We start from the raw sequence: 27,827 nt of genomic DNA on the forward strand, positions 1-27,827 counted from the left end.
CTCGCATATCGCTGGTATCTAAATTATTCGTTGTTCCTTATCTATGAAGCATGTCAGAACAAGGTGTTTTTAAAATTCCAATAATTAGTTCCTGAATTCAGGATGAGACATAACAAAAGTGAGTACCACTTTTTTAAATGACCTGGAGTGGACCTATGGTTGAGGTTTGGCTTGTGGTATATACAACTAAACTTCAAAATCAACAATGGTTTTTACTTTTTCAAAATATACCTCATTTTCGCAGGGCTAAATACAAATTCACAACATTGTCGTATATCCCATTACTCCTATTATGTTGAAAATGTGAAACGAATCCACGCATCCCCACTTCAAAGTGGTTTCAATCAGTGATATAAATCAATTTTACATTATCGCTCTGTAGCTCATGCAATGTTCTGTTACAAATCCCTAATCAGATTACTGTCCCCGCTCTCGTCGCTCGTAATCTACCGTGAAATGTATCACATCAGCCTAACCAATTAACATCACAGACATAATATATAACAATCACCCAGCCACCCTCCGAGAGGGAAAATGACCTTCACCAAGTTGGGGGAAAACAACACGCTCTGCAGTCGCATCATTTACAGCTCACACACGAAACTGTTCCGACTCCTAACGCTATCTTTCTTAAGCAGCACCTGAAAGGATCCTTTCCGCTGGGGAGTCCTCAGTGTAACCATTTCCAACATACCGGCTCTGGTGGTCCCGCCACCCACGCCGCTACTGCCAGTGAGAGTAGCACTGAGGCATGGCTTGAGCCTCAGACTATCCCGGCCACCGGAAGGCATAGAGGATTGAATTGGACCCGTGAGTCCGGCCGTTCCGGCCAACGAGCTGGAGTCAATCATGGTTAGTGTCGAGCCTGTCATTGCGGTCACAGTGGACGGGGACGATGGTGAACCCGGAGGGGATCCCGTTGATGGACAGTAGAGATCCATTCGATGTTGCTGCTGCTGATGCTGCTGTTGTTGATGATTTTGGTGGTGAAGATTTTGGCTGGGTAGAAAACAGTGACGATGATTACGGTGGTCTGGATTTGCAGCCACGCCGGTCCGACGACGCGGATGGGCCACCGTGTGCCGCCGGCCGACCTCGGCCGTTGTTCGCTATTTAAACTCGTACACCTTGGTGTTGGTTGAAATACGTTCCTGCGGGGGCGAGAAACAAGATAATTATAAATTCAGGCCGTTTGTTTTGCACCAGAACTCCGAGAATCTCTTGCGTAATAACACTGTGCCGAATGTAGAAGCTAGACCGTAATTAAAATTTCTGTAAACATGTGGTATTAGGTTTGTTTCCGTACCAGGAGAAATTGGAAATACTTCAGAGCAAACAGGACTAAAACCGTTTCTGCATTCTTTTCTTATATTTTTTTCGTCTGGTCGCAAACCGGAGTAAAGTACGATTCACACGATACATCAGGCTTCCGTCACCGGTACGAAACGTCAAGATTAGTTACATGCAGTTAAATGTAACCATTCACACACAACGTCAACTGCACGGAACGTTTTGACGTACGGCACGTGTAAACGGGCACAAGAGAAAAGTATTAAACTTATGCTGACAGAACGATGACGTTCCGTTGACGTTGACGGAAGCTGATATATCGTCTAAATCGTCCTTAAAGAGGAGCAACTAGGAGCGCGTACTTTAACAAACCAATTAATCCCTAATCCAAAACAGTTCAGTATAAAAAAACTAACAAAGGTATCAAGTCAATGATTGACAAATTGGACATTAAAAGCTGATTGTAACGTCGATATTACATTCGTCAACCGGCTCGTATACAGAACAAATTACCGCTTACCCTTCGCTGTAGTAGTCGCTTGCTGCCACCGTTGCTGGACGTGAATTGAGCGAGACTGTTCCTGTCAGGTGCCGTGTCGGATCATTACATAAAGAGTGAGAGAGACAGAGAAAACGAAACAAAGAGCAGGTAAGAAGGGTAATGAAAAATGATTCTATTAAATACGAAATTGGCGAAAAAATTACGACATCCCTCCGAAAAAAACCTGACCCACGGTGACGGGCGGAAAAATTAATAGGTTTTTCATGGAGTGGTAGGAAAAGAGTGAACTCGGTTTGTGGCGATCACTGTGTTATGTTTCATTCCGTGTTGGACCGAAGCCAAAAAAGTTCGATTTCTAGGTTATACTCGGGCGTGCAGAAATAATTAGTTTTTAATTAAATTTTGTTCAAGAGAAGCATTTTTATTACATTAAAAGCTCATCTAAAATTAGAAAGCCATCAGTAAATTATACCACACTAATTTCGTTCTTCAAATTTCAGTAAAACATGCGATCACCGCTTGTTCTAACTTTCCATTGGCTTCCGCTTTTGTATGATATATTCGAGTTGAACCCAATTTAGTAAATTTAAAAAATGACATTATTCATCAGCTGGGTTGTCGAGAGTGGGGTGGGACGGGATCTTTCACCCCGGGCCCGGAGTTCTGAAGGGGGCCCGGATTTTTAACAGAAACTAAAATTTGGACAAATATTCTTTCGACAAAATTTTTTTTGGGAATGCAATTAAAAATTCAATATCTTGTGTATAATGTGACTACTGCATATTGCCATGTGCACAGCTCACCTGGGTTCGATTCCCAACCCCGCACACAGGAATAGTTTTTATTATAGAAAATTTTTTTACATGAATGAAGAAGCGCATGACCCGAAGCTTAAAATTCTATAATCGAAACAAAAATAAGTTCAGACTTGCTAGGATTAAAAAAAATAAATGGTTTGATTAGAAATCGTAAGGTTGTTTTCAAATTTCTCCAATATGAAGTTGATTTTTTTGATTTAGTGAATTTCCTATCTTTGCAACAGCTGGATTATTTTCACAAGTAATTATTAGAAAGAAAAAGAAAACTTCCCAACCTTCTGTTTAGGGTTGCCACAACGGTTTTTGGAAGCGAATTCCGGGTTTTTGTTTAGGTTATTCGGTTTTCGTCTGGAAGAATCCAATGGATGCCTTTGGATGTAATTTTGCGTTGCCCTTTTCTTCACCAGGAACTCTCAGCATCATTTTATAAATCGTTCAGCACAGTCATTATAAAAATCATCCTTGGGTAATCGGTAAGGGGGCCCTATCGGTGTTGGCCAATACATTCAAAAAGTTTCAAAAAGTGTTGAGTTTCACTTCCCCGCACAGGACCTTCGCTTCAATAGATCAACGAAGTATATGCTCCTCATAATCATTCTCGAAAGAAACTGAAGTTTGATTTTACTCCCCGTGTTAGTTTCCTGTGGAGCAGAACAAAGCTTGGGTTATCCTTCACAGCGAGTAATCACTTTTGTTCGAAATTCTAATTGATTTCAGCGCATACCTATGTGTCTTTTGATGTCTATTCCCTGGTCAGTAAAATTCTCAAATTTTTCAACATGTTAAAATCTTTGACTTGAAGAAAATTTTACAGTCTTTGAATTGAGTGCTTGGCAAAAGTTCGAAATCTCGAAAACGCGTGTTTAAGAAAAATGTGAAAAATGTTCACGTTCGTTGGGTCAAAATTAATCGGAAAGCCATAATATATGGGTCATTCCACGCGAAGTGATCAAACAAAGATGCAAACTTGAAATCGACCTTCACGGATTTGAACCAAATTTGGAGGAATTGTTCATCTAGGGCCAATATAAAAACCCGAATTTGTGTGTCAATTGAACCACCCCGCGGGTCATGGGAGCACCCCCCCCCCCCCCCCCCCCCCCCGTTTTGGCAAATTGCCAAAACCCTTGATTTTCCTTTGGTCATATCTCGGGTTCTACTTACTCTAGAATCAAACCGCAAGTTGACTTTCGAAGAAAATTGTTCAAGAAAGAATATAAATTTGTTCCGGCTGTGCTGCCAACTATGCGATTATTTCAGTTCAATAATAAAAGTTATTTTTTCTCTAAATACATATATTTTAATTTTGAAAATTTTAATGCCATCGCGTTCCTCATAAAAAACACTTATCATCCGAATATAATATGAGCGCATCCTGAGATATACCGTTTTGAAGGTAAAAACTCCCATTTTCTCATATAAAAATCCATTTTATTGGCCAAAATTGAGAAAATCTTCAAACGGTCATAAAAATCGACCCTGATCTGCTAGAAGCAAACCAAAAACGTAGTTTTTCATCATTTCTCGTCTAATTCACGAAAAATTATGTTTGAACTAAAAATACTCAAGTTGGTTTTTTAGTGTTGTGCGCTTGCGATTTTATATGGGAAATTGCAGTTTTTTTCTCTTCAAAACGGTGTATCTCAGGATGCTCTCATATTATATTGGGATGATAAGTGTTTTTATGTAAAAATGTCTGAGGAACGCGATGGCATTAAAATTTTCAAAATTAAAATATATGTATTGAGAGAAAAAATTAACTTTTAATATTTAACTGAAAAATCGCATAATTGGCAGCACTGCCGCTAAAAAAAATAATACTTTTGCTAGATTCCTTGAACAATTTTATTCAAAAGTTATCTTGCGGTTTGATTCTAGAGTAAATTGAACCGGAGATATGATCAAAAGAAAATCGAGGGTTTTGGCAATTTGCCAAAACGGGGGGGGGGGGGGGGGGGGGGGGTGCTCCCATGACCCGCGGGGTGGTTCAATTGACACACAAATTCGGGTTTTTATATTGGCCCTAGATGAACAATTCCTCCAAATTTGGTTCAAATCCGTGAAGGTCGATTACACGTTCCTTAATCACTTCGCATGGAATGAGCCATATGTCATCATGAAATAATTTTGATATATAATACATTTAACCTTTAAATATATAAGCCAGTTTAGAATTTAGGTAGCTGGAGGAGCGTGAGATTTTGAACGTCAATTTCTTTCACTTCATGAACGTAACGATTACTAGAAATCAGTTACAACATTCTTGTAATATATTTCAAAGTGTGCTAACACACCAACAAAAATAACGGGAAAATTCATGTTTTTATAGGACTATGAATGTTTTCGAAACCAGCATGGCGTAAAATCCAACCACAACCCTTATTTGAAATTTTATACATGTTTCGCTATTTTTTCCATTTTTTTTTTATTTTGTTAAAATTTCATTGATATTTTTTTTCAAGTTGTAGATTGTTTCGCATTTCTGAAACATTTTACATTCTGCCTTTTTATGTATTTCCATTGTTACTATATTTTAATCTTATCCATCTTTTCATGTTCTTCATTTTTGCATTTTTTCCATTTTCATCCCTACCCTACTTACTTTAATTTTAATTTCTTTGGTATTCCATTTTATTTGCAATTTTGCGAGATGCACCATAATTTCTTCATTTTGTCTTTTCTATAGTTTAATATTTTAATACCCTGCTTTTTTATATATATTATTTTCTATTTGATTATATTGTTTTGTTTGCATTACATTTCTAATTTAGTATATTGGGTGTTCAGCCACAAGTGGTGACTTTTCATCCCTATTGTTTACATGATTCAGTTAATTATTATTAAATTATAATATGCTTTCGCAGTTAAGTATTTTTTTTCAGTAGGATGTTTCAAACCTACTTGTCTTCTGAATAAGGAGCTAAAGAAACTTTCACTTACACAGCTTTTTTTATATATTATTTTCTATTTGATTATATTGTTAATATCCTGTATTTTTACTTGTTTCTTTTGTCATTCCATCCAATTTCTAAAATTTGCTCCATTTATTCTTATCGTACCCTTTTTCTATTATCTTTTTTATCCATTTTTTTGCATTTCTACAAGCATTATTCTTTTTTTTAAGTCATCCCAATTTATCTTATTGTCCCATTATTTATCTTTCTTGTATTCTAGTTTTTAGCTTTCCGTTTTCCGTTGTTAATTTATCATAATTTTATATATTTTTTACATGTTTTCCTTCAACTTTCATTTTGTTCATTATTGTTATTTTTTCCATTTAACCTATTTGGAAAACACTTTTTCTGTTGACCATTTTACTATATTTTTTATTTCTTTGTTTTTTTTTTAAATTTTCCCATAAAACATTTAATTTATCTTTTTGCCATCATGCGCACTCTTTCTTCGTTTTACATTTAGTCCGTTGTTTGAGTTTATTTCAAATTTCATTTCTGATGTTTTTTTCATTATTTAATTCAATCCATATTTTTCAATTTCTTCTTGTTTTTTCCATTTCGTGTGTTTCTATAGAATTTCATTTTGGTTTTTCTACTATTTTTTGTTTTTCATTTTGTCCGTTTGCTCCGTTTTTGTTTAATCCATACCTTTCGAATTTCTCTTTTTATTTTCGTCGTTTCATCATTCCAATTTCCCAATTTTCCAATATTTTCCGGTACAATAATTTTTTTTTTCAATTTCTCCATTATTTTATTTTTATCTATTCTTCCAATTTTAGGCATCTTATCGTTTGATTCACTTTTTCTATCGCTTTAAATATTTCTTGTTTTAATGTTAAATATATTTTATTATTTAGGATTTATCGAGTTTTTCAGTTTTATATTAATGTATCTATTCTTTTTAGCATTTTTTCATTTCCACTGATTCTCAAAGTTTTCCTACTTTTACCGATTTTTTTTATTATTTTCAGCATTTGTTCAACAAGGTTCGACTTCTTCAATTCTTGCAATAGGGATCTTTAATTTGAAAAAAAAAAAATGTGTCAGTTTTTCATATGTATTGAAAGCGGGTGTCCTTGCGAGTACATTCATATTATTTTTAAACCTTAATTATTCTTTTCTGACTCTTAAATTAAAAAAAAAAAAAAAACAAAATAAATTCAGCCAGCAAACTGACAGTTGAACAATTCCACGAAGAGCCGTCCAATTTTGTAAAAATTCGTGACCGACCATCTTCGATTTTGATGAAATTTTTTATGTTGCGCCTATGTGGGAAATTAAGTATATTCAAGAGATAATCAAATCATTTTGTCTCAAGGGCAACTTTTTAAAAGGGCGTATGTGTTTTTGCGTGCACTACTTTCTAAAAAATATTGCTCAAGAACCATAATTTGTACAGCAAAACTATTCGAGAATGCGTTGCAGGGCATTCATTAATCTTTTTTAAAAAAATATACACTGAAAAAAAATGTACCGATTTTCAAAAAAATTATAATTTATATTTTAAATTGAAATTTAAAAAAAACCCATAATTTTTTAATTTAATTTGTTTCGATAAAAAGTAATAATTCGTTAAATTACGCCCTTTTCATAAGTTATTCGTGTCTCTCCATCAACAATCGTACGATTTTCATAATAGTCATAATACATTCTACAACTTTCCTCTTTACACCATGACGGTATAACGAACCATTAAAAAACTACAGGAAAATAATAAAAAAATTATTTGACTACATAGAAATTGAATTCTCTAAAAATGTTGTTTTCAGCGCCAAGCTGATAATATTCGGATAATAGTTGTAATTTGTACGTTATTTAAGTCGCACATTTGAGAATTACTCTTTATTCGTGAGAAACCATAGGAGGACATAGATTTTACCTGCCAATGTTTTCTGAAGCAAAATAGTTGATACCTGTATGAACCATGTATTAAAACTTACCTATATTTTACATTACATACACATTAAAGACACTTAGTCTGTACGGTGTTTTTGGTGTCAACAAGAGCAAATTGTAAGCCATTTTCTAGTAAACGGTATTCATCGAAGCTTCGCAAAGTAACGCAAAAAATTATTGAAATTTTAAAATCCACAGAGTGTAAAATTCAATTGGATAAGTCTGTTTTTATATGTGATACTTGCAGGTTGCAGGCATGCAATTCTGACAATATAAAATATCTGCAGTTACCGAGCATCTACACTACAGAACCACAATCATCACCTTCAGGATATGATCCAGTAGACATACCATCGGTTACATCAATCTTCTCAGCATCTACTCAGGAAAGCGATGTGCAGGATTATTCCAGAATACATAACATTGAAATATTCAATAAAAGAGTCCTGGGAATCAACGTTTCACCAATAGCAATAAACAAGCTTCAACAAGTCAACAAAGTCAATTATTCCAATAGTAAATATTCTAATATTTCACATGGAATACGAAAACATTTATTCGGGTTTAATGTAGAAAATGATGAGCTGGAGTTATTAAAAACGAAAGCTGCTGACCTTAATGATATAATTTCTCAACTGAAAGAGAGATTTGCAGATTCAGGATGTTCAAGAAACGATCAAGTGAGGTTATTGTCTATTTTAACAAAATCTTGGTCAAATCAAAAGATAATGGATGAATTTCATGCAAACAAACACATAAACGACTATGTTTCTGTGAAAAAGGATGGTAAGCGTCAACATGTACAAAAACGTCTGTTAATTTGTTCATTGAAAGAGGCTTTTAATAGGTTTAAGGAAATTAGTGGATTTAGTTCATTTGCATCATTGAGACCGAAGAATTGCAAGCTATTAGGAAGTTCAGGTTCTCATAACATTTGTGTTTGCACGATTCACGAGAATATTATTTTAATGCTCCATAGTCTACAAAAATATTCTTTCGAAAAAGATTACAAGTTGTATTTCGAAAAAATGTTGTGTAGTGCATCGTCAAGATCAAAAGATTGTTATCTTCGTGAATGTGACCGCTGTCCAAATCTTTCAATGTTTGAACGCAATTTTTCGGAAGAATTGGAGGAACGTTGTGTTGGAGAAATAACTTTCGAACAATGGGTTGCTACCGATAGATGTAATCTAGAAACACTCGTCAAACTAGTTGATGAGTTTGTAACATATTTTGGTGAGAAGTTGGAAAAATTGATAACTCATGATTATATAAAAAATCAACAGTCTATTTTTTTAAATGAATCAAAATCGTCTTTAAAAATAGGCGAAGTTTTAGTAATTTGTGATTTTTCTGAGAATTATTCATTTGTTTTGCAGAATGCTTCTCAGAGTAGTTGTTGGAACCATGATCAAGCTACAATTCATCGGTTTGTTATTTATTATATGGACTCTGGAATAATAAAAAAAATCAAGTTTTGTAATAATATCCGAAGTTCTAAAACATTTCTAAACGCGATTGTATCGGTGCAGGTATTCATTTCAAAGTTACTAACTTTTCTAAAACCAAAAATGCAATTAAAGAAGGCTATATTTATGTCTGATGGAGCTGCTTCTCAATACAAAAATAGAATTTTTTTTGCTAGTCTTTGTAAATATAAAACTAATTATAACATTGATACTGAATGGCCTTCTTTGCAACTTCTCATGGAAAAGGACCTTGTGACGCAAATGGCGGGACATTGAAACGAATGGCAAGAAATGCGAGCTTAGCAATAGCACACGAACATCCAATCACAAGTGCAGAAGAGTTATATAAATGGGCTAACCAGCAAAGTAATGAACAATTAACAAAAATTTCGTTTTGTTATGTATCACAAGAAGAATACGAACAGGGAGCAGCTGAATGGAGTAGCTTGTATCAGAAGGCCAAAATGATTCCAGGTACACAGAAATTTCACTCTTTTGTTCCTATTTCAGAAAATAAAATTGCCGCGAAACTGTTTTCGAATGACGATACACCAAGTATTTTTAGCATATATAAACGAACAAAGTGTTAAGGTGTATATAGAAGATAGGAATTGTATATAATAGGAAGAAATAAATTTTAGTATAAAAAATGACCGATAGTGATTTTATAATTCGGACCTATAACTTGCAACATTATCCTCTTATCATCTTGGTGTCAAAAGGTAAGTTGTAGAACTTATCATGACTATTATGAAAATCGTACGATTGTTATTACTTTTTGTCTAAACAAAATTTAAAATATCTTGAAAACGACTACATTTTCGAAGATTTTTGTAAAGAGCATTTTGATTCGAAATGACATTGGGAATCACATTCTAAAAAAAAAAATATATTTTTGTCTGTAACATAGTATAGAATTGAAAAACATGTACAAATTTGTTGTTAGAAAAACTTTTTTTATTGATAACTTCTCCATCATAAAATTAGACTTAAAATATTTGTTTTTTATTTAGGTTTTCGCTGACAAAAAATAAAAAATTAAAAAAATGGGTTTTTTTATTCCAATTTTTAATATAAATTATAAATTTTTTGAAAATCGACACAATTTTTTTTCAGTGTATATTTTTTTTACAAAGATTAATGAATGCCCTGCAACTCATTCTCGAATAGTTTTGCTGAACAAATTATGGTTTTCGTATTATTATTGTTTGTTCATTGTGCATGCAAAAACACATACGCCCTTTTAAAAAAAAGCTCTTGAGTCAAAATGGTCTAATAACCTGTGGAAGTCATGGAGAGTCATAAACCAAACATAGCTGCAAATTTTTGTTAAAATCGGAGATGGTGGATTTTTATGGTCGGCCACTTCCCCGTGGAATTCCTCTTGTCTTACTACATGACGTATATGAAAATATCTCGTTCGCCTTATTGTTAACCGGGACAGCACCCCACACAACATGATCTGGTACTTTTGCAACCCGCTAGCAACTTGCAATCTCAAGTTTCATCTGATCTGCAAACTATGGTAGATCTGATGAGGCAACCTATAGAGTCGTGCAAGACGCATGCACTGAAAAAACTTAACACGTTAACATCATGTGGAAATCTATTGAATTATTTCAATCCCCAAACATATGAAATGTACACGGTTGCCACTTGAATATCCATTCGAGTGTGGGAAATATGGTTTTCAAATGAAATTCATGCGAACAAGGTGTGAAAAGCACATCAAAATCATAAGAAATACCATTGACTAAATTTTCCAAATGAATTACACGTGAATATCACTTTGCTTTGCGTATAGAGTTCATTGGCAGAAGAATTGGTGAAATCAATTGTTTTACATGTAGAAATGCACTACATGTTTTGAACATGAAAGTCATGTGGAAAGTTCTTACTTTACGACTCAATAGCATGGCAATGAACATTCAATGGATAAATATGTCGTATTCACGTGGAATTTGTTTGAATTTAATTTGAAACATCATATGAAATGCTTTTTAATGGATTTTCATGTGAAATTCAAAGGGAAATCATTTCTTATTCTTTTTAAAATGAGAACGCACATGAAAGTGACGTTTAATTTCATATGGTTTTATCGTGTCGAATATTTTCAGTGTAGGTTTGGATGTGTTATTGGAAACAAACTAAATTTTTTCTATAGTTTCGGGCTTAAAAACGTAAAAAGGATTGAGATATTAACTCACAGTACTAATCTGCATCAGAAAATACCGTAACTCGCACACCCCTAAAGATCCCTAATAGTTTTTCTAGTTTCTTGTTTTCTTTTATCAATTTTTTATAGGTTCTGTTCTGGTTTTTTTCCAATATACATTTTTTGACAATTCATTTCCCATTGTTTTTTCCATTGATCTCCGTTTAGATAATATTTTTAGTTTTTGTAATTACTACATTTTTAATCTTTTCATTTGTTTACTTTTACTAATACTATTGACAAAAATGGATATTTTCAAAGTTACCAAAACTTTTGAAGAGGTACGACGAATTTCGCGCTAAATCATATTCAGAGTTGGCAACACCCTCTCAGATTTTAATGAAACTTTTTGTGCATGAAGACTTTGTCACAAAAAATCTCTTTGTATACTTTGATTTTCCAGTATTTTGGGTTAAGGACTCGCGACTCTGGATTCTGGTCTCTCTCTTCGGGACTCTTGGCTATTGAATCTGGAGTCTGGGTTCTCTCCTCGGGATTCCGGGCTCTGGTCACTAGGCTATGGACCCTGAATAAAAATACGCTAAAAAAATTCAGTTTGGACAAGCAAAAGTTTTTTTTTCAACTAACATTTTTTCCTTGAAAGTGCCGAACTTGTATTTTTGCCGGTAAGTTAGGAACATAATTATTTATCTTGGAACAAAATTTCATCCAAATCAAAGATGGGTTTTTTGAAAATCGACTTTAGATTTTTTAAATCGATTTTTTTAGTGTATGAGCTGATGAAATTTTTTTTCAATATTTTTATTAAAAAATTTGACTAATTTTGTGAAAATCACTCCCACAACATTTTTTTGTAAGATTTTTCATTTTTAGACTATAGCCATTTGAAAAAATCGGTAAAAAAAGTTTGACCCTTTTCAAAAGACAGCCTAGATTATTTTTGGAAAATCAAAGTATGCAAAGTGGCTTCTTGTGACAAAGTTCTCATGTACAGAAAAGTTCATTAAAATCTTAGAGGGTGCTGTTAACAATTGTTCGAGTTTGGCGCGAAATTCGTCGTATTTAAAATATTCCAAAGTATTAACAGCCTTACCTTTTCCCTGTTATTGGCAGTACAAATAACTAAAGCAAAAAACTGATACATAACAATAAATTTCAAACTTTAACTTTTTAATACTCGGGCAATATACAGTGGTGGGGGCCCGTGCGTTGGACCCCCGGGCCCGTATTGCCTCTCTACGGCCCTGCTCATCAGTAAATTCAAGTATTGATCATTTAATTTTATGTTTGACTCTAATGCACTATTCTGTTAAGCATAACTTTCAACTTTAAATCTAAAAACACTAGAGTTACCGGATAATCCTTCGCTGGAATCATCAACCGGCAAGTTTTCAATCCTTTTAGTAAAATTGCCAGCGTCAATCTCGTGAATGAACAATATCCGTCCGGTATTTGAATATTGTACAGCAGTGGTTTTCAACCTTTTTCGTTCCATGTACCCCGTTCTGAAAATTGCTTACCATCATTACCTTCCCAGAAAAAAAATGATTTGCAATTGGATGAATACGAAATTTTTCCAATTAGAAATCTGTTCCTGAGCCCTCTCAGTAAGCACCTCAATTCTTAACACTGAAAATATACATAAAGACAAATATTCGACGGGAATGTTAGGGTAACAAGCTAAAATTTATCCCCATAATTCACCCCCTACAATAGTCTAATGTACCGCTAGAGGTTAATTCACCTCCGGTTGAAAACCACTGCCGTACAGCATACACCTTCCTTCCGGAAGCGAGCATTTTTCGTTCGAAGGAAAGCCAGTAAACTTGAAGTTCAACTCATTAGCCAATGCTGGGCAACGAAAAAAATAAAACACATTGTTCCACCTGGTACTTCTTTCCACCCGCTGGAAAATGGTGGTAGGTATAGGAAAACTGAGACAATGGATGAGTATAAATGTTAAAGAAACTTGTTTCAATCTTTACAACAGTCCGTCTGCGGGAGAGTTTTCTAGTTAATTGTTGAAGCAAATTTCTTTGTTTACAGTATCGTTTATTGTTTTAATTATCGGAGATCAGTGAATCACTCATGAATCGATCAAAGAGTCGGCTCTTAAAAAAGAGCGAATGAATCACGATTCTTGTTTAAGCCTTCAGAAGTCAAGCAGTACATTGAGTGCACATCATTGTGGAATTTAAATGAAATCACTTTAGAGTTTCGGGTGGTTCGCTAAATGTAAATAATAGCACGACTGCCGTAGGGTTAAAGAGTTGCAATTCATTGGTGTTTGTTCTTTATGATTTTTACGAGATACAAAGCAAAACGGAGTTAGTTGATTCAACAGCTTCCCAGATACCAGTGTACACTAGACTGCCCAGAAAAATTATGAACTTTTGAAAACTCAATCGGCCCACCCCTGATTTGATTAATAGTCCCACCAGGAGTACTTGCACTAAATTTGAAGCAAATCGGACAAGTCTAGCTACCGGACCAACGTGCCTGAAGTTTGTATGGAATTTTTCTACAATTTACATGGAGAAAACCCACTAACTCGCCTTTTTGCCGCTAGGTGGCACTGTATGTATCGTATTATCACTGTAAGTGATAATAAGAAAGATAAGTTAATTGTCTACAACTTTGTCGAAGACTGCTAGTCAATCCGGCTTTACTAAAAGAAGTTATTAAACTTTTAACGAAGTGATGTCTGAGTCAGTTTTCCATGGGGCCGAGCAGTGCATGGTTGTGTATCAGCACTCGATTCCCACGAACTGAACATTTTTGTGAAATAACCGTTAGATTTAGCTCAATAGTATGTCCAGAAGAGTTGTAATAAATAATACGAGTCATGTTTTGGTTAGAAAATTTTAGTTCCAATTGTGACCGAATAGAGGGCGCTAGCACTAACTTTTCATAGAAGAGAGATAGAATATCAAAATGTTCGGAAGAATTATTGAAAAATCCCTGCTCTACAACTTTGTAGAAGACACCTAATATCTAACTCTTTCCGTTGAAAAGTTAGTGTTGGCGCCCTCTATGCGGTACAATGTGGAACTAAAATTTTGTAACCAAAACATGGCTCGTTTATAACGGTGTGAGCAAGAATGTTATCAGATAGGGTGACGAGCCTATTTTCGCCATGTTTCTATTATCATGCTACCCATTTGAAGTCGTTGGTTAGAGCAGTATCTGCCATCTTTGTTAAACGCATTAAGTCAAATGGTAGCGGAACAATAGGGGCACTCGATTCGAGTTTTCGTTGCGCTCAAACACGAGTATTTCACTGTTTTCAGCACATTTGTGTAATTATCTTGGTTCTTAACAACGAAGCAAAGCTGTTGATGTAAATTTTTATGCATTCCATTGATTGTAGGCCAAGAAATTAATGAATTAGTAAGACACCCTGCTTAGTATGGTGAAAATAGGCACTTTACCCTACGAGATTCTGTAGAGCAGCTGTCAGGTATAAATATCTTTGTCCCATCCCAAAGGACCAAACGGGTGACATTAACCTTCTTAGCCAAGTCATTCCCAACGATTTCACATATCCCTTTTAAACTGAAACGGTCGGTACGGTTGTCCTCGTTTCTTACTCTTTCAAGTTTCAAAAGCATTCGTTAGTTAGATTATTCATTAAATGAATAATTTAATTGCCCTATAATTTTGAAACATCTTTAAACGCAAACTCTGCACAAATTAAACTATTTTTTTCATGTTTCTCATCTTGTTGAGTGCTGAAAAAAAGGAACTCGTCCTCTAATTCGAACCATCGAGTTTTAAACAGCTTTCACTTTCTAGCACAGTCGGCAAATTTCTTAGTCACTTTGAATAATTGAAATGAAAATATAAAAAATAGGATTTCTCGTACTAATATCCATACAAATTTCAAATGTAATGCGAAATACCGCGCTATAATCAATTGACCTGATATTTTGCACAGTTCCTTAGGACTCCAGAAGAGCAAAAAAGCGCTGTTCTCAAAAAAATATTGTAAATCTTTTCTAAATACCACTCAACCATAGGGTGACCATACGTCCTGGTTTCCCAGGACATGTCCTGGTTTTTCACTGACTGTCCTGGTGTCCTGGGAAGTCAAGGAAAACGCTTGATTTGTCCTGTTTTTTCCCTGTAAGCCTAAAATATTTTTCTTTACTGAGTCTTCGCTTTATTTTCTCTGGTTCAGATCGCTGTTATGACCGATCGCAACCATAATTGCAACGTAAATTCACCCTCAAGCAAAATACGACAAACAAAATTTTAAATACTCGAATCCCTCAATTGTACAATCCGATGTCTTTTTTAATCTCTCAACTTTCTTCTCTTACGTGGAAAATGAAAAGAAAAACATGAGGCGTTCGTACATAACATGTGAATAACCTGTACTACCGTGATAAGCATAACAGTCCCATATGTATAGAAAATCGATAGTAAATGGGACTCTTATGCGTATCACGGCAGTGTGATCCGTTTTCAAGGAAATTTGGCAGCCGAACAAATCGAAATGGTTCCAGTTGTGGACCAATCTCTGGCCAATGAAACAATGATAACTGGGGTTTCTTCCCGGCTTAAATTGCCTTTCAATTGGCGATTTGCGCCAAAGCCAAAATTAGTCATGCGACACCTATGATTCAGCTCATGAACTGGCAAAGTGATACAGTTTGCTTTTTTCACCCGTAAGTGAGTCGTAACTTACAACAAAATCTTCATTATCTTCTCGGAAAAAGCTTACCACTGCCAAAATATGAATGAAACGAGTAAGAAATTTAGTTTTATTTGCAATTATTCTGAAATTATAGTCATTTGCAACTATTTCACTCATACATTTCTTCGAAATGTAATCGGGGTATTATTGTGGTTATAAAAAATCGTTCCATAAATAAAGTTCCAACTCGAAACCGAGACTCAATCAGTACCAATGTCAAACTCCTTCATATTTTGAACTACGTAGGAGATTCAGTGAAGACTATCGGAGAGAAGGATCGGCTTTGCATGATACAAAGCTGACACTTTCCTATTAGCCGGATATATTCTTTCCTCGCCTGATCTGGAGAGTTTCATGAATTTACACCATCTCATGAAGGTTTAGCTTAACTTAGGACGAACGGGAAATGCTGTTGCGGCGGCTACGGTGCTCAACAAATTATATTTCGAAACAGCGCGCATATAGCTCTACGAATAATATTAGAAACCACTATGTTTTACACTCTTTTCGCAAGATGTTTACTCATCATCTTATAAAATGATGGTTTTCCTTCATTCTCATAAACAATTATCAACAAATTGATCGGTAATTTGGTGTTTAAAAGTCATTTTTTACCAATGTTCACAGAAAATATATGCACTATGACAGAACAGAATCAAATCAGCAACACTTTCCTTCCTGCGCTATCTGCGAGCGGTTTCAACGTAGAATCGCCAATCCACAAGCTCAAACTGATATTATTTACACCAACCAATCCGCTATTTTCATATAACAATTGATAAACTGGAGGAACTTCTAATCAATGGTAGTTTTTGCAGCTGTTTCGATCATAGTTCTCAGATCGAGAAATAATGATTGTCATTGGAGATTGATAGCTACTTAACTTAAAATCAAGAATGAAGTAGGGAAGTTACTTTGGACCGTTGATGTTTCTACTTTACTTCAATGACCCCTCGCCGGTGCTGCACAGATGATTTCAGAATACTTCGTATCATCAGCTAAATTGATGATAGTCGATGTATCCAACAACATCATGTTACATTTGCTGATGGTAATGTAACAAGAATTGCGTGTGTGTAAGTCCGAAAAAAGAGCTCGGTGATCGAATTCTTATGCAAGACTTTATGGCTGAGCTTTGCCTGTAAGATCCCAGAACTGTTTTACTGCCGAATAGAACGTTTTAAGCTGCCGAACACGTGGGGAGAAGGCACAATCGATTAAGAGGTGATGGAGGGTGGTAGTCCTTTTTGGACTGTCCTGGTTTTTCACTCGCTTGATATGGTCACCCTACTCAACCAAACACATTTTTGTCAAAGATGAGTAAATTTCTTCAGCCTCGGTCAAAATTCAAGATGTCCTTATTTCGCTCTCAGGCCCATTTGGTAACCCCATCCACTACCCCGGTGTTTGATAATGAAAAACGGTATTTGTCATACAAGGATGACAAGAAAGTATGTCAGGATGTGCTGTGTTGCCTCAGTTTTTTAAATGAAAACTATCACTAGAGACGAACGACGCAACCGTTAAAATAGATGCGCAGAGTTTGCACGGCAATTAAACACATTTCTAATTCATTTTTAATGCAAATCTCTTGTGCTTATACGATAATTACCCATCGGCTATCAATCGACATAACCATCAATCATTTTCCACCAATTTTCAAACTACTTGAAATGTTCATACCACTATGAAACAACTCGACGTGAAATTTCCAACTCCACCATTGATTCAAACCTTCCCACCCCATGCCACGTAAAGTGATCTAGACCAACTTACCTCGAATCTATCGCGGAATCGTACCCGTTCAGTTCGTGCGTGGCGCCACACGGTAGCGAGTAGAAGAAGCGTGTTAGCTAAAATCGAAACCGTACCGGTTAGAATATGAATGAAATTTCAAGCAGTCGCAACACAACTACAGCAAGCTGTTACTCGAACAGCACTCACCTGTTGCTTGAATTGCGCCGTCGTCAGAGTGTAGAGCACCGGATTCAGGGCAGAGTTAACCGGAAGCACCAGCACGGCTAGCCAGGCGTATAGGGAAGGGGAGATGTGGACTCCTGTAAGGTAATTTAAATAGGTATAGAATTTTCTGCTAACAAATTTTCATGGAATTGAATTATGATAGTATCGCAGATAGTGGAAAGGAGAGTATGGTGATGGCCAACTTTTTGAGCCAGTGTAATTATATATTTTTGATCGAGAAGAAAATTAGGACTCAAATAGTTGAGAGCTAAAATGGATATGGTTGGAATAGGTCCGGGAAAATTACATGTTGTTGAAATGATTGAATTGTATGTCGGTTTTAGAATCAGAGCATTTGCAAGAACAATATTATGCTTGATTCCAAGATACCTGCAGATCATCCAGGTAAAAATAGCAATATAAATGATTGGAATAATCGATAATATTTTCCACTAGAGGGCTCCAAGCTTAATGTCATCATTCTGATAGGAGGAAAAATTTTCTTTGCTTTAATTAAAGGGAAAATAAACTATTTGAAAGGTATCCGTGTTTACAGGAAACAGCGCTGGAATTTATTTATTTATTAATACATCCCGTATATTCTGCGCCAGCAAGTAAACCGTCGATCCATATAATTGGAACTGGATCCATTCTGGACGCGATGTTGCAGCGGTTCTGGGTACTTGAGCGGTGCACTGTTTCGAGTGATGACCAAAAATGTGAGGTGCATTTTCGGAGAACAGTTCCCCAGGATGATACCGGTCGTCATAGGCGGCTCCAGCTGGCTGACAAAGGAGGGGCACGCCTTTCTGACAAAATATTTCGTATAGACGATTTCAAAAAATAAATACATTTAGAAGCTTAGAATTTTTGAAACTCATTTCTTAACACGGTTCACATTTAGGGATTGGCGACTAGTTAATCAAACACCATCCTTGTATGAAATCACTATTTTTTTATAATTCCTTTATTCGATACGGCTCATTGCGGTGTCTAAACGGAATATTTTATATATTTACAAAATGTAACTAAAAACAAAACCAAATGCTATTGAGTGTTCGTCGGATTTCGTACATGCTGCTTTCTATAGCTTCTTTCGCGGCGGGGAAATACTTATTTGGTAAACTGATGCATCTTGAGGTTCATTTACTTTTCTTTTATCATTCAGGTAAATATGGGAAATCCGTTTGCGATCAGTTCAGGAGAACTGGTTCTTCAAATAGAAAGAGTGAACGAGTTCCTTTTCAAAGCACAGTAGTACTTACTTAATTCGCTTGGAAACGAATTGGTCAGTTCACCTAAAGCAGGTCGCCAAATTCAAGGGACGAATTTTTAGGCGAACGAATGACAATGAAGTGACCTACCGTCCCATAAATTATCCTGGATGCTCTTTTAATTTGGAACTGAACGAAGAATGAAATTCAAGAATAATAGGAAAAATCCACAGGAAAACGCTCAACGAGAGCTTTCGCTCAAAAATTAAACTGCATGTGTCTTCGGGCCTTTCTAGATCAGACTGTTTCGACAATCATTCACTATATGGTCAGTGTTAAATCAGAACGGACTAAGTCGCACAACATCAAAATATGAGATAATGATAGCACTGGATAAAGAATTTCGTCAGCAACATTCGACTTTTGCCAGATTTGAAATATGTAACAATAAACAAGAATTATGGAAAAAAATAATTTCCAATCATAATGTAAGGGATGCTGCGATTTAAACTTTAAATTCGTTTTCCTCGAAATCAGAATTTTGTCACTTAGTCCGGCCTGACTTAACACCGACCATACACAATTAAAAATTCAACTGAACGAAAAAATGGTTCATGTGATCTAGTTTTTTTACAGAACTAGTCTGCCCATCTCTTATCAGTCATGCCGTGTTCGTGCTCACGATCAAATGTTTTTCGTTACCTCTTGCACTTACAGGTGACAAAACCCGCATTGAAGCTGCTGGCTGTTGATGTTGATGCTGTGTTTTCAGTTGAACATTTGCCACAAAATTGACAACCTTATGTGGTTCAGATGATTGTATATGGATTGATTTGCCTTAAATGTGTTGGCAACAGGTTGTGAGGTATTCTCTTAACCATCATCCGCGAAAGGTTATCCAGTATGTTCCGTTTAATTACAGTATTTGCACATAGGAATCTGCCCATCATGGATGCATATCGTGGTTTGTTCAGTTATAGTTCTGTTGTGTTTGAATTGTATAGGGTAGACGTGCCCTTATCCATCTCATTAGTCACGATGTCACACTATTTCGCTGACAACTCGACTTACACTCATTGGATTGCGCTTAAATAGGTATCGACATCTTTGCTTCGTTCTGAAGAAGCAGATCAATAAAAAATCTGGCTTGGAAAATGTAAAATACTCGCGTTAAAGCGAAGCGAAAAGTCGAGTACAACGCGCTCTTATTCATCCTACCATTTAGGCTAATGCGTTTAATAGAGATAGTAAACACTACTCTAACTAATGTGTTCAAATGGGTGGGATGAATATCCGAGCAGAAGAAAATAACTTCAGAATGTCAAATTCAGATATACTGTACCCAATACTTGGACACCACAATAAGGTATTGAAGAGCCTTGCATAAGAGGTAAAATACCTGAAATAATAACTGAGACATGTACTACGAATAACTAGTTAATAATGAAACGAGTTATTATAATACCTGAATAATAACAAAACCGGGGGAGTGGGCGTAGCGTATTGGTAAATCGATTGCCTTGTACGCAGCGCACCTGGGTTCGGGTCCCGACCCCGCACATAGGGTTAGAAATTTTTCCTAAGAGATTTTTCTAACCCGAAGAGGCGAATGACCTTAAGGTTAAAACCTCTATAATTGAAATAAAAAAAAAAAAAAAAAAAAAAAATAACAAAACCTTTTCAACCTTCCAATAACAAAATTCACTGTATGGAGATATTCAAAAAGGTAGTGATTTGTTATTTGTAAAAATCACTGGAATACATAAATAATACTAAAATGAAGTATTATACCTCATTGAGGTATTACGCAGATATTGAAAAATGTATCTTCAATACATGCTTAATACCTCAATGAGGCATTAGTAATCAATTAATACCAGGTTTTGGTATGATATCAGAAAATAGTATACCCGGGTTATTGGCCAGTTATTTTCTCCTGGTCGGTGCTAAGATGACCCTAGTAACCCTAGTTAAGAGGGGATAGATCTTTCGACCCGCATTCTCGCTACAAGAACATCATCAGTCATACTCGGGAATAAGTTTCTTCAAATATCAGGTGAAACGGATTCTACATCTCCAAATTATGACGTGTATTTTGCATTTGGTTTACGGGATACGCGTTGATAGCTCATTTGGTCGGTGTTAGGTCAGACCGGACTAAGCGACAGTGCATTGATTTCGAGAAAAACGCGTTTAAAGTTTGAATCGCAGCATCTTTTACATTATAATTGGAAAATAATTTTTACGATAATTTTTGTTAATAGTTTCATATTTCAAATCTGGTAAAAGTGGAATGTAGATGAAGAAATTCTTTATCCAGTGCTATCATTAACTCATTTTTTGACGTTTTGCGACTTGGTCCGGTCTGACTTAACACCGACCATATAACCTTACCTCTATACTGTCATTTTCTATATACACGAGAATCTTTATTCCAACGCTGTAACTTTCAGCCACGTATTTTAAGTTATTCTGCAAAACAAATATGTCTGCTTGGTCTAACAAGTTGAATGATATCAGTACTGCATTGGATAGGTGTTGATACTGAAGTAAGGTGACTTCCATAAGCCCAAACTCTATTTACACTTCTATAGAAAATATTCTGAAAAATGTTTATGTCATTTTGCTGTGCTTTCACGATCTGCTTTTTTCGTAAAAAAAAATACCGTGTTTCATTTGTTTGGCAAAATAAATACATTGAGTACTTATTTTCAATTTGCTCTCACTTATAGCAGATCTGTTTAATGTCAAAGAACAGTTTGTTGCTCTTGATTTTGATCTTTTCACCGCTAAAATGACCAAAACGTTATCAACCTGAGTGATTGCCGGCAACATGACAACATCAAGTTTGGTTTTCACTTTGCTATCAGACTTTACTCAAGTACGCTCAATATCAAATATAAACTCTGAATTTCTAAATAACAGCGTGTACAGTTATGTTACTATATTGCTTCCGTGTATGAATCCTGATATCTTGTTGAACTAAAAAAGGGGGAAACGACAAATCTACCGTTTAGTCAAACAAATTCCAGTCACCTTAAATTAGTAGCCTTTGCATTCCATTGATTTTCGGCAGATTCCTCGTTCAACGGAATGCAGATACGCGAGAAATTAGGAAATTTGAGCTCATCTCTGCAAGCTTTTAAAAGCCTTTTATTCGTTGCAAACACTTTTGCTCGGTCTATTTATTTCACAGTTCTTAACCAACATGGTGCCGAGTTATTCTTTATCTAGGAAAAGAAAACAACAATAACTGTGAACAGTTACTTGAAAAACCTTCAGCGTCGACTCCGGAAATGTTAGATTATCCCGAAAGTATTCTGGCTCGAGTTATAAAACAGTACAAGGAATCTCTCAATACTGCTATCCATTCCCGTCAACTGTGGTAGAAGGTCATTCGAAAAATCAAACCTGATCTCAATACCTGGGATTATGGTTTGGCGAAAAAACCTGTACGACGAGCTACTGACTCGATGGATGTGTCTTCATCGACGATGAAGTCTATGGGAATTTCAAGCAAATCGTGGTTCAAACTCTACAAGGCTCCTGCTCACGGCAAGGTTCCTAGAAGATGCAAGTTTATTTTCTTGGGATCACGGAAAAAAATGACTTGGCGAGGGATCTGTTCCCTCAGCAAGAAAACCGGCTTTTTTGAGACGGATTAGACTATGAATTTGGAGGTATTTAGAAGGGAGTGCTTCAATAAACGGATTTTACGCTTCATTCATTTTCAAGTTACGTGTTGGCGAAATCTAGTCAGCTGCTACAACAGCAAAGACGTGCTATCAGGCCCATGCGCAGAAAATCATCAAGGGAAGGCAGCGTTTTAATTTTTTTTTACGTTTCTCATAAAAGAAAGGTACAGAAATTCTTAAACTGTGAAGGTTATTTCCGAGCCGTGGAGCGCCGAGTCTTGCGTACCAATCGATTCAGATCAACAAATTGAGTCAATGACTGTTATCGAGAAGGATTCTTCAACATACATCGCTGCCTGCTAGCTCGTGGTAGTATCGGATTCTGCAGTGGTTTGTAGTAGTTAAGCTTACTGACCAAACCTAAACGTCTTGTTTACCCTAATCCTCATCCCCGGATCCATCGTTAGGTATTATTTCAGGCTGGATTGTGCTCCTGCTCTTTTTATTTTGTGACAATCGTTCATGTTTTCTCCATTGCTACTTTTCTAATCCTTCTTGGTGCGACTCGTTCATCAGCTGGTGCTGAGAATCCCTCGGCGGCGGTATTTCTCTCGATGTCGATGCCTGTTTTCGTGTACCATATAGCTCTCAACCACTCCGACGGAGATATCATCGGCAGTGAAATTTCGCTGATCGACCTTTTCTGTGTCTACTCACAACTATTGCTAGTATCTCAACTTGTCGAAACAAGAACAGATCCGGAGATATCGACCAGTTTGACTTACATCCCTTTCCAGCAACTCTCTTAATATTTCTTCCTCGATTTCTTCAATTGCTTGTTTCTAGGTTGTCTGAGCTCAAATGACGTTTTATGTTTCAAACGGCTCGCAGTATTATTTCCTGTTTCCATGATTAAAGGTAATTATTCTAAATCCACGTGGGATTGGTCTGAGCCCCCAAAACCCTATCCGTGCGCACGGGCTGCGTGATACAATTGTACAAAAACATCGGAGTTATTTCATTTCAAACTAGCTGAATCCGCAAAATTGTTACCAGTTCCGTCCAAAAGAAAAAATCTTGGGCGATAATGAAACTTGAACTGAAGATGAAAGGAGCAGTCACCAGCGACGTCGGACAGATGGTGAATTGGTGGACTCGGTTAGCCGCGATAGAGACTAAAAGAAGGTGTGAAGGCGTTGAAAATTGTTTCAATTATTCCCATGAAGTTGTTTCAGTTATTCCCATGAAATAAGCTCTAATTATCTATTTTCCAACCCAACCTTAGATAGTTTATTGATTGAAAAAAGGGTAAGAAATACATGAATTTGAAAGCGTCGCATGTCTAAATGGTCTAGCCTACGCATTGATAGAATTTCGATAATGATAACACGATGCTACAAAATAAAAAAATAAAAAATATGAATGTACTTTTCAAGTGATCTGGTAAAGGTAGATCTACTGTTGAGTGTGCCATTTGACTCCTGTTATTACCGGATATATTACTGAAGACGATGGCATTTTGATTCTCGTCAAGATTTAGCTCTAAGTTAGATATATAAAATATAAATAATTTTATCAAAAGTTATGCATGATGCAGAATTTACCGGTACCTACTTATTTTTAATCCGTACCAATATTTCAGTACCAAAAGTGGATCGGTATTCCACGGATTTTTGTTGTCGGTATTACTGGTGTCACAATCCTAACAGAAACAATATTTTGCTTATTGTTTGCAAAAATTCGAAATTGCTTTTATTACCAAATTAAATTAATTAGCTTTTACTTAGTTAAATAAAATATTACAAAAAAAACAAACTGATCACCTTGTTCATCACTTCCAGAATATTAACATATTGAAGTAGTGAAATGCAAATCTTTTCACCAAAACAGCTTCTGGTCGAATAGGGGGGGGGGGGGGCACGTGCCCCTCCCTGGAGCCGCCAGTGCCGCTCGTTACTACGTGGTGCAATATTCAGTTGGGGAATATCGATTGCCGCTTCTTGAAAACAGTTATCCATGGACCCAGCTTGTAGTCCGTCGAAAGAAGATTTGACAGAGAACCAAAATTTCATGAGGGTAACTGAAATGTCTTTTTACCTCATCACGCTGTGCAGCGCTCCGATAGCTCCAGTACAAAATTAGGCGTTATCTGTAGCAGACCCTACACGAGCAGAAATGGTAACGATAAACCAACTATTAATCAAAAAAAATATTAATTGTTGGTGTAAGGTAGGGTTACCAACCGTCCTTATTTTTAAGGACATGTCCTAAATTTCGACGATATTGGAAAGCGTGACATTTTTCTGGTCAAGTTAATTCTTAAAAGAAAAAACTTCAATCCATTTAATAGGCCATTTTTTCCAGAGCTTTTGTTAATAAAGTTACATAGCATTCAAAAACTCTTCTACTCAAAAATGAATGAATTCTGCTTCACTTAAAATTTGAACACATCATTTATTCTGCAGCAGTGCATCTAATGGTAAATATCAGAAATTTTGTATCTTTCTTCAGCTTATTGGCACTTGATCAAGTCTTCCCAACATTAGGTCTTACGTTCAAAGTCGTGTTATTTTTATAGATAACTATCCTAATATTCCGATTAATGCAGAATCATTTCATTATATCGTGAGAATGAACATGGTATATGAGGCCAATAAAAATATAATTACTCTAGTAGATATGTCCATACAAAGTTTGATAAAAAATACATCATTGAACGCAAATTCATGAATTACGGAATATTTTCTATGAGGAAAGAATTTTTTATTCCAGGCTTCAAAAATTACCTGATGGGATCGAAATAAGCATAAAAATATTTATAAAACATTTCGAGCCACCCTAAGTGCTAAAATTTTGAGGTAAAAAAAATCACATCAAATATTAACTCAGCGCCATAAAATTACTCCAACGTGAAGTCTTCATCAAATTCGAGCCACTTTTGAGGTTTTGTCCGACTGTTTTATGGAAGGTGATCACTGTGCAGCGTGTCGCTTTAGAGCCAGTACGAGTAACACTGTCGCCAATGCAATAATCATGTGTTCATCCAGAGACGCAATCATAGCCCAGGTATAGCATAAAGGTTCGTGCATTTGGCCGAAGATCCAAAGGTTCCCGTTTCGATTTCTGCCTCTGGTCGGAATTTTTCATAAATTGTTTTAGTTTAACTCAATATTTAAACCTGTTTTCCGTAGGACATTACTAGACAATCTTAACGTGATTGCTTTACCAACTAATAATACCAGGATTCGACAAATCCCCAGTAATAAACCCCTCACTCGAAGCTTATCTTACTACCTACTCGGGCTTACAGTGCGACGCTGATCCTGAATAATACAACAGAATACATTAAATATGTCAAATTTCTTCCAAACTTGTATCAGCAAATTCTCTTAATGAAATCCCAACTCTATACTCAATTGCATTTTCCGGACAATAAAAATACAAATTCATGGCAACCGCCGAACTGGTGGACGACAAAAAACCTCTGCACCCGTTTTTCTAACTTTTATCACCAGCCTAGCAGCCAGCTGTCCAGCAAATAAACGGCAGCGGAGCCAACCATTCGGCATCGATTTGCAACCCTTAGGACAACAAGACAGTGTTTATGGGGGCTCATTTTTTTTTGCTGGAAAATGCCTCCAGCTCACCACAGGACGACGCGACGCTCCGGAAACCGATGATTCGCCAAGCAATTGCAACAAACGAGCAAAAATCGAGAATGTGTAATGTATTTATGTCGGTAATAGCATTAAATTTATGGGCTGTTTTTAGCAACACATTCAGCCTGTCCTTTTCGGGACAGAACGGTTCTTTTATAATCCTTTAGGGTAGATGAGTTCTTGTTTATCTTAATCGTTTGGGAGCCACTGACTTTCATTACTTACTTGGCGCATAATTACAAGACTGTGCTTAATTAGGTGTTAATATTTTTGCTTCGTTTTAAAAAAAATAATACAAAGCTGGAATTAACGATAACATTCCAAAACGTTTGCTCGAACGAAGCGAAAATTCGGTTGAGGTGAATACCAAACGTTGCTCTAGTTTGGTTTCAGGCTCACGCATACAGGGCTAGAATTTCATACAAATCACCCAGGCAAAGAAAAATCAATTCGAAACAAAACATATTTTAAAATGGCTTGCATAAACAGTGAGGGGATAAGATAATTTGAGGAACAGCTACTGTAGGATAAGGGTACAATGGAGTGAAATGTAGCTAGCGGATACAGCAACCATTGATTTGGGACGTGATCTTGTCCTAGTACTATTCGAATTTCTTTTAATTTTTTGTCGTCAAAGATTAAAAATCGCAACATTTGCAGAATGGTTCCTATGGCGCAAAAGGAGCATTGTGTACCATAATGCAATCAAGACAAATTACTTGGCAGTTACACTCAATTTGCAAAACACTGTCTCATTTGTCTCTTTCTGAAGCTCGCCTGCCAGTCTGTATATCTATGTGTAAAAGCTGAAGAATTTTTTTTCACGATTGCATATATTTTTACGTAAAGATAGCAATCCGGAGGCAGCAAATTACTGGGTGGAGTAATTAAGATAGAGAGAAAGGCCGTTCGCAATCATTTGCCATTCATGACTGGTGTTGTTACCAGAGTTAAAAATAATCGAAGTTCTTTTTAACGGCTGAAAATGAACCTGTTGCGACTCGCGGTGAATAGAAAAAATATTCATTCAACTATCCATCTTATTCATTCAGTTGAATATCGTACAATATATTCATTACACTAATTATCTAGGAAAATGTTTTCAAATGCCGGTAAAGCATATGAAACAACAAATCATCATCGCTTACATTGTGCCAGGGCCTACTTTGATGCGTTTGATTCGTTGCTGCACGGTCGCTTCGTGTAATAATCGGAGACGAATGAAAATCTGCATGGATGAATGAGCGGTTTGTTAGTTTGACGTTTTCAGCTGCGTCACTGAATATTGAAAATGAATGCGGTTGAATATGATCAATTTTCATTCAATGAATTTGAATATTTTTAACTCTGGTTGTTACGCCTAGGTTGGACAATTCATTGCACACTAGGCCACACATGCAAACTAGTAAGACAATATTGCGATTTCTGCCAAAGGAACACAGTGGGTTAAACACAAATTTAAGAATAAAAACACAATTTCTAACTTAATTATTTAGGAGCAGTGGCAACACTGGCGAATCGCCCGGACGTGTTGTTGTTAACGTCCAATATTT

At 36.0% G+C, this 27,827-nt stretch overlaps 1 protein-coding gene across 2 annotated transcripts in view; it reads right to left on the minus strand.

Annotated features, from left to right (window-relative positions):
• Positions 1 to 1,013: 1,013 nt before the first annotated feature.
• The window catches only part of LOC131684773 (relaxin receptor 2-like), a 230,600-nt gene continuing 203,786 nt past the window's right edge, over positions 1,014 to 27,827 (minus strand). For both annotated transcript variants that reach the window (XM_058967912.1, XM_058967913.1), the window contains 4 exons: positions 17,749 to 17,861; positions 17,581 to 17,657; positions 1,811 to 1,871; positions 1,014 to 1,151 (listed from right to left, as the gene is read on the minus strand). In XM_058967912.1, the coding sequence (XP_058823895.1) occupies positions 1,110 to 1,151; positions 1,811 to 1,871; positions 17,581 to 17,657; positions 17,749 to 17,861 (293 nt within the window). In that variant the 3' untranslated portion in view covers positions 1,014 to 1,109. The remainder of the gene's footprint in view (positions 1,152 to 1,810; positions 1,872 to 17,580; positions 17,658 to 17,748; positions 17,862 to 27,827) is intronic.

Source organism: Topomyia yanbarensis, chromosome 2 (assembly GCF_030247195.1).
Source record: "Topomyia yanbarensis strain Yona2022 chromosome 2, ASM3024719v1, whole genome shotgun sequence".
NCBI classification, from domain to species: Eukaryota; Metazoa; Arthropoda; class Insecta; order Diptera; family Culicidae; genus Topomyia; species Topomyia yanbarensis.